This window comes from Zingiber officinale, chromosome 4B, assembly GCF_018446385.1.
Source record: "Zingiber officinale cultivar Zhangliang chromosome 4B, Zo_v1.1, whole genome shotgun sequence".
NCBI classification, from domain to species: Eukaryota; Viridiplantae; Streptophyta; class Magnoliopsida; order Zingiberales; family Zingiberaceae; genus Zingiber; species Zingiber officinale.
Genome location: NC_055993.1, coordinates 6,553,701 through 6,562,190, shown reverse-complemented (window position 1 = coordinate 6,562,190; position 8,490 = coordinate 6,553,701). Strand labels below are relative to the sequence as shown.

General features: G+C 45.1%; 1 protein-coding gene across 1 annotated transcript; it reads right to left on the bottom strand.

Annotated features, from left to right (window-relative positions):
* Window positions 1–464: 464 nt before the first annotated feature.
* Window positions 465–1,934, bottom strand: LOC121978066 (cytochrome P450 81Q32-like). The gene has a single exon (XM_042530453.1). The coding sequence runs from the start codon at window positions 1,932–1,934 to the stop codon at window positions 465–467; it is 1,470 nt and encodes a 489-aa protein (XP_042386387.1).
* Window positions 1,935–8,490: the final 6,556 nt, after the last annotated feature.

Below are 8,490 nucleotides of genomic sequence, written 5' to 3'. Positions count from 1 at the left end.
TCAACAAATATGCAGTGAAGAGAAGAGTATCCTAAATATGCAAAGTCGCCCTTGTTCTGTGTTTGTAGTTGTGTGCGATTAAGGTACGTTGTACATGCTTGATGACTCGTGTATTACTTTTAAATTATACTCAGGCAATTGACATGCGTTCTCTGTTGTACAACATTTATCCAACATCAAATGAGATAAATAATTGCCACTGCGTTGCATTTGTGTTCAAGACCTGGGAATTTCGTATCGATTAAGTAATTCACTAGAACATTGACTGAACGTCAAAGATAACAAGACGTACATTTTATTTTGTTTTTAAACTACAACACACTGATTTATTAAAACTATATCAAGCAGTATTGCGCTAATTTTGAAAATAGTCTTTGTAAAAAAATAAAATAAGCCCTCGTACGATAGATCCTTTCCCAAATTCTTGTATAGCGAGAGCTTCATGCAACTGTCTTCCCAGGTCCTTATAGTTGTGCCAAGAGATCGACCATGGCGTCGCGTGGCTTGCACAGGGCCAGCAACGGAGTGGCCGATGGTACGGTAAAACCCGGCTCTTCTGTCAGATCCACCTCTTCCTCCCCGACCCTCTTCCACTCGAAGCACTGCACCAGCGACGCCAGAACCAGCCCGATGGAACTCAACGCCATGGCTTCCCCCGGGCAGCGCCGCCTCCCGCATCCGAACGGCACGTACTTGTGCCCCTTCCCTTCCCCCTCCCTCTCGAACCGCTCCGGCTTGAATTGCCTCGGCTCCTCCCACAGCTCCGGGTCCCGGTGCAGCTTGTGCGCGTTCACGATCAGCATCGTGCCACGCGGCACGGCGACGCCGCCCACCTCGCAGTCCGCCACGGACTCCCTTGGCACCAGCAGCGGCCCCGGAGGGTGCAGCCGCAGGGTCTCCTTGATGACGTTGGTGACGCAGCGGAGGCTCGGGAGGTCGGAGGGGTCCACGAGACGGCCGTGGCCGACGTGGGCTTCGATTTCGCCGTGGAGCTTCTGGAGGAGGTGGGGGTGGTTGAGGAGCAGCGCCATTGCCCATTCCAAGGTCGTGGTGGTCGTATCAGTTCCGGTTAAAATCATGTTCTGCACCATTCCTTTGATGGTTGTGTCAGTATAGCGTGGATCGTCAAGCATCATGTCCATCATGCTCTGCTTTCGATCCCCTTCCGCCGCTCGCTCTCCGCGTTTCTCATCCACCATCCCCTGCAGCTGGGCGTCCAACTCCTTCTCCAACCTCTGCATCTGCCGACTCGTCCCCATCCAACTCAGCCACGGCAGTAACTCCTCCGGGCTCACCACCGCGCTCATTTGGAACGCTTCGTCTATCATCCTCACTAACTCATTCCCCTCGCCCTTCTGCCTCCTCCCAATTATCATTTCCATCAAAGAGTCCAATACCACCTCCTTCATCCTCCACCTCCAATCCACCTGCTGGAACCCTTCGCCTTCGCCGCCGCCGCGAAAGAGGCTCCGGAGGAGGACGCAGAGTCTGTTGGAGAGGAGCTGGCTGAAGGCCTGTAGGTGGGCGGGGGAGAAGATGTGGAGTGCGGCGAAACGGCGGAGGTTGATCCACTCGGGGCCGTAGGGGAGGGTGATCATGGTTGTGCAGTTGTAATTTAAGTGGATGCCGGGGAGGAGCATGGGGCGGTTGGCGAAATTGAGGTCGAGGTAGGTGAAACACTGTCGGACGGCGGCGGATGAGGAGACAACGAGGGTGCGGCGCGAGCCGAAGTAGAGGAGGAGCGGGGAGGGGCCATAGCGGTCGCTGAGGCAGGCCAGAGCATGGTGCAGGTACCGGTGACGGATAAGCAGATAGAGGTGGCCGACGACCGGGAGGCGGACGGGGTAGCAGTAAGCGGCGACGTGGCTGAACTTGGAGAAGATGAGCAGGCTAACAGAGAAGATGAGCAAACACCACAACACCGCCTGAAACATCTTGCTTTCTTACTTTCAACCGAAATTAATCTCCTACGCTTTGGCTTAAGATGTATCGTATTTTAACCATGAATTCAGGGATGGAGAATTTCACGTGAACAACAAGCCAATAAACAACGGAATGAGACGTATAGCAGGACGGCTGGGATGGGATGGGATGGGATGGGATGCGAGCGTGAAGCATGCCTGAGCATGTCCAACAATTTCAACGAGCTTAACATGGACTCATGTATTCATTGTACTAACGTTTTTATTTTATTAAGGGAAAATTTACATGCAGTTTTCATTGATAAATATAATTTTGTATGTACTCCTTGATCCGGTAGAAGGACGGGAATCTATACAAAAGGAGGTCAATGACACATAGGAGTCAAAGATCAAGAGGGTCGACCCTAAGGTCCTGTCGAGCGGATCGGTCATCCGACCGATCGGTCGGCCGGGAATCTCTCAGGCCGGACGAAAGACAGCTCGACCACAGGTCGGGTTTCCGACGCAAGGTAACAGAGCTTCTGTGCCGAGCGGCCAGGCCGCTCGGCTGAGTCGCAGATCATTGTGACGCAATCTCATCCGAGCACATGACCGGGGGCCTTCCCGCTCGGTCTGATACACTCATATCTCCGGACGCCTGAGGCGTCGGGCGACCGGCCCACCCGGCCCAGGAATAGACAAAAGACAGAAAAGGACAAAAGGGACAGCTGGGGAGATCAGCTTAGAGACAACTGTCGCCGACAATCGGCATGGTCGGCGGCCAGGCCGTACACAGAATCGTACGATGAAAGTTTCCACTGTCCCGTCAGAGATATGCTCGGACGGTTGCGGAATAGCGTCAGACATGCTTTTCTGACATCCATGTTTAATGTATGTTTGGGGAAGCGTGCACGCCTCAGGAAGCATGCACGCACCTCCCCGGGATCCTATATAAGGACCCCCAAGCTTCAGCAGAGGTATGCAATCAACCATACTGTAACTACAGTTCTCCTTATTTTGCTTCAGCTTTCTTCTCACCTGACTTGAGCGTCGGAGGGTCATCGCCGGGAACCCCTTCCCGTCCCGGCTTTTGTTGTAGGTTCGCTAGAGGTCCACCTCATCCTGACGTCTAGCGAAGCCAGCAGAGAGCGCCACGTCCCCAGCTTTCATTAACTCACAGTTCGAACAGGATGAAATTGGCTCCGTCTGTGGGAACGCACCTGAATCCGAGAAGAGAAGATGGAAGAAGCTGGACGCCAACTCATGGTGACGCTCTCTCCCGAGGAGCTCGATGCACTTATCCAAGCGCGAGCTGCGAAGATGGTCGAACAACAACAGAAGGCCCAAGCCGAGCGGATAGCGCAGCAGGCCGCCTCAGTTTCTGGTGGTCGAGTGGCGATGGAGGACCGACCGAAACAATACTCTACCTGGGCACAGAACAAGGGGCAGACCGGCACACCAGGAGACGTGCCAGCCGCCCCTATTCTGTTCCATCGGGCACTGTTCCAGACTCCGTCGGCGCTGGCCCTAGCCAACCAAGGATCGTCCGATGAAGCGCCCGTGCGGGACGCCAGGAAGGGGATGGCGCTGTGTGCAGGGTCATCCCCCGAGCGGGTCAATCGCCAGTTCTCCGAGGCGATCTTACAAGACCCTCTCCCAAAGCATTACACCCCCATATCTATTGGAGAGTATAGCGGTACAACCGATCCGGACGACCATCTCGGTAAGTTCGATAATGCTGCTACTCTTCATCAATACACTGACGGAGTCAAATGCAGAGTCTTCCTCACTACATTGTCCGGTTCGGCACAATGCTGGTTTCGGAGGTTGCCGGATGGCTCAATTCAGAGCTTCAGAGACTTCCGGACGGCTTTTCTCCATCACTTTACCAGCAGCCGACACTATCAGAAGACCAGCGTTAGCCTCTTCTCCATGAAGCAAGGGCCCAAAGAAACTCTCCGAGCCTACATCCAACGCTTCAACCAAGCAGCTATGGACATCCCTACGGTCTCGTCTGAGACAATGATGCTGTTGGAGTGTATATTAAAAGCCTAGCTTTTGTAAACATTTATTTTTGAAATAAAAGAATCACATTGGTCAATATCTGTATTTATTTGTTAAATGTATTGTTCAATTAATTTATAAAGTAGATAACATGGAGTGTGGTGTCACACTCAGGAGATTATGTTGTCAGTTCTCTATAAATTATAAACAGTTGCTCATGACTAAGATGGAAAGGAATAAACCATCAGAATAGTCATAGTGTAATTAAGTATTAGTTTATCTTGACTAATAAATTGCACTGATACACTTTAAGTGTATTGAGTAGGACCATTTAGGTAAGTTCTTTTTGTACTAACCTAGTAAAAGAACTAGACATTAGTTATTATGGAAGTGTGTGCTCTTAATCCTAATATAATAACAAGCACATATATTTAATATTTATTTCTTTGACTTATCAAAGGGTGAGGTTTAGCTCGATAAATCAATATGCCTGATAAGTTAGGAAATGATATTACTTATAGTGTCTGTTGTTGATTATAGAAGGAATCTGTGTCCTAGTTATCTAGGTTGAGAATATCCCCAAGAGGAGCTCATAAGGATCGCCATGTTAAACCCTGCAGGTGGACTTAGTCCGACATGACAATGAAGTTGAGTGGTACTACTCTTGGAGCTAGATATTAATTAAGTGAGTTGTCAGTAACTTACTTAATTAGTGGACATTCGTAATCTTAAACACAGGGAGACTAACACACTCATGATAAGAAGGAACCCATAATGTAATTTGGGATTGGTGCGGTAGTGCGATAATAACTCTCTAGTGGAATGAGTTATTATCGATGAACTTGAGTTGTGTGTTCGAGGCGAACACGGGATACTCAAGCTCATCGGAAGGCCAAAACCAATTTCTCCTCTAGGTCATTGTCGTAGCTTCATTATAGCCTCAAGTCCATCCAAATGTAAGGCTCTTCTTGGTGTCCAAGAAATGGGCCGGTCCAATGCTTGGTGACCAAGCAAGGGCCGACCACATCCTCTTCTATAGGGGTCGGCCCTTTGCTTGGTGACCAAGCATGAAGGGGCCGACCACAATATTCAAACAAGGGAGGGTTGTTTTGAATTTTTAAAATTTTCTCTTTGTAGAAAACTATAAGTTTTAAAAGAGAGATTTTTAAAAACTTTCCTTATTTGAATTTGGCCACATGTTTTAATAGCGAGTTTTAAAAGTTTTAAAACTTTCCTTTTTAAACCATCCTCATGGTTTAAGAAAAAAAAGGAAGATAAGTTTTAAAATTAAAATTTTCTATCATCATGTTAAAAAAGAAAATTTTATAAGAGAAGTTTTAAATTTTAAAATATAGTTTTAATTTTTAGAACTTTCCTTTTTTAACTCCTACTTTAGGAAAGAGAGCTTGTAAAATTTTATAAAAGTTTTTCTTGTAAAATTTTATAAACATATATTTCCGTTTTCCCCTTGATGAGGTGGCCGACCACTTGATTGGGCAGCCGACCACCTTGCTTGGGCACAAGTGGCCGCCCATATTAAATTAATTAAAATCATCACAAAATTAAAATTGGTGATTGATTCAATCAAGAGGAAAGAAAAGGAAAAATAAAAAGGGAAAAGGAAAAACTCTTGGATGATTTTATTTTTTGTAAAAAGTTTTTCTTTATTTGCCTTAGACAAGTAATATAAAAGAAGGGGTAAGGAGGCTTCATGAGACACAACTTAAGTTCTTTGGCTTGGAGACTCTCTTGGTGGCCGACCCCTACCTCCCTTTCTTCTCCCTTTGCTCTCTTTTCTATTGTGGTGGTGGTGGCCGAATATTACAAGGAGGAGAAGCTCTTTTGGGTGGTGTTCATCTTGGAGGATCGTCGCCCACACGACGTCCAAGGCTATAACGACCCGACCCTTTGGCCTCTTGGGCGGCCCTTGCGGTGGCCCACTGGCGGCCCCTTATGTCGTTGGCCCATTTGGCGACCTCTAATGTCGTCGACCGACGACCCTTGGCCGTGCCGTTACTCACTAGGACTTTCCACCCTTGGCAGTGGATTTTTGCCTCCCCCAGGATTCAAACTCTAAACCTCCAGGCTTAAGTATTAGAGTTTATGAATCCTGGTAGCCAAGTGAGCTCACTGCCAGGGGTGGAAAGTCCTAGTGAGTAACGGCACGACCAAAGGGTCGTCGGTTGATGACATTAGAGGTCGCCAAATTGGCCGACAACATAAGGGGCCGCCGCAAGGGCCGCCCAAGAGGCCAAAGGGCCGGGTCGTTACAGCTTCCTGGGCTCGGGCGTACGCGACATTGCTACTGTTCCTTCTTCTTCTTCGCAGCGACGGCCGACGCTCCCATTCTCCATTCCAGATCTGCTAGCTAGCGTTCTTTATCGGCGGTGATCCCTGAACTCCGACGTTCATCGTCCGAGGATACAGAGAGTGGCAGAGGGCGTTCCCTAGTCCATGAGCTTGATTTCTGTTTCTCCTTACCGCGATCCAAATCAGTGGGTGTTCCTTAGATTTGCGATTTTCACCATCAACGGAGCTCGAGAGGCGTTCCCAGAAGCTTCGATTTCAACCTGAATTCCACTCCATCTGCTGCACTCGAGTGATCTGATCAATCGGTTGAGTGAAGCAAATTCTAGATTTCAAATATGTTTCTTTGTGCTTTGAGGACTCCACTCGGTTGTGAGCCCTAAGGGCATTCTCAGAGGCTATGAACATTCGGATGGACTAGTTGGAAGTTCGAGATTCAAAGCCAATTGCTCGAAGGGCGTTCCCAGAGGTAATCCTGTAGTGACAGCAGGGAGGAGAAGCTTGCGGCAAGGATCTGTGATTGTTGAACGTTTCTTAATTTGTTTTTCTTGCAATTACTTTGGATTGTTCATCACTTTGCTCAGAACTGAAGATCTGATTTCTTTACCTTACCATTTCTTATTTGTTTCAGTTTCCTGCAATTTAATTTCTGAATTTCTTTGCAACTTTGTTTTTGTTTGAGTTCTACAATCAGAATCTTAGCTTAATTGTTTGCAATTTATGTTCATTTTGAACTTAAAATTCTATTTAAGCTAGATTGTTAATTTCGGTTATTAGTTGGCAATTCCTTAATCTTTACATTCTTATTTGCATTAATCCGTTCCTATATCAAAATCACTTGATTTCAACATCAGATCTTTGTGCTGTGATTGAATTTAATTGTTGAATACTTAACTTGATGTTTTGATTGTTTACCTCTGTTCATTGATATTGAGAATTGAAGACTTAGCTTAATTTGATTGTGATGGTGAATTTGAAATGTTAACTTCGATTTTGGAATTGTATGGAGTTCTTGAGTTTAATGACCACTGTGAATGTGAAGGTTGGATGCTTGAATGCTTTGTTTTTGTGAATGTGAATGGAAGGTTAATTAATAGACTTAATTGATTAGATGATACTTGAGAATTCGAATTTAATTGTTATTAACTTGACTACCAGGTGTTGAATTATGTTTAGATGAGAATGGACCTTCTTTGCTATAATTCTTGATTATAGAAGAAATCAATTTGCAATGTGAATCAAATGGAAAAGCTTAGTTGACCTTGTTGATGAAATAATTCTAGAACACTTACACACTCACTAGTTATCCTTGGAAAAAAATGACTTGGGACTCCTTACTACACGTGTTGTCTTTAGTTTAGTTGAGTTCCCAATCTTGATTAATTTGGAGCGCCTAGTGACATGTAGAAAAGGATCGCGCCAGGTTAGCTTGAGCTTTTGCATTGGTAACAACAAATGATATTCATCTCTTTTCACACAAAATTGGTCAACTCATCAAGTATATTCCTCCAATACTCTCATCTTCTCATTTTCTTCATTAAATCCTTTTCTTTTGCCTATTTCATTCACTTTAATTGTTCTTCTTGAGTCCATTTTAATTCTTGATGATAAATTTCTTTTGATTCATGTATGCTATGTTTTATAGTGGTGGAGAATTAGAAAATAAGCAAGCTTATGGTAGTGAAATATTGTGAGTTGCATTGAGTGAGCTCCACTTATACATGTTTGAGTGTGAGAGATAGAATAGGAAAATACCTTGTGAGAATTGCAACTTGCTTAATTTTTTTCAATTGGATTGAAACTACCATACCTATTGATTATTGTTTGGATTGTATTCATGATTGTTGATGATCTTGTAGATGACCTTAGTTAATTACCTTTTACCATCTTCTAGGTATTGCTAGCGAATTTGTGTGGAGATGATTTTTAGATTTTCTTTACTTGAACGGAGCGTTCAAGACTATGTGTGTGTGTGTGGGGGGGGCTTGATAACAATGATTTTGCTACATTATCTTGATTCATAATGTATATTTTTAATGATCTTCTCATAGATTGAACTTATATTTTCATCATGTTTCGTGCATTACATTTATCTTGGACTTAATTGTAAATTAGTTTATTTTCATGATATTTGATGCTAATATTTTGATTATTATTTTGTAGTCATCAAAAGGGTCATGGACTCGATCAGATCAGACTGCATTTGGGCTCAAATCTAGGGCTAAACAAAACGATCAAGCCTTAGAGCGATTTGGACCATCCATTGAAGATCGGAGAG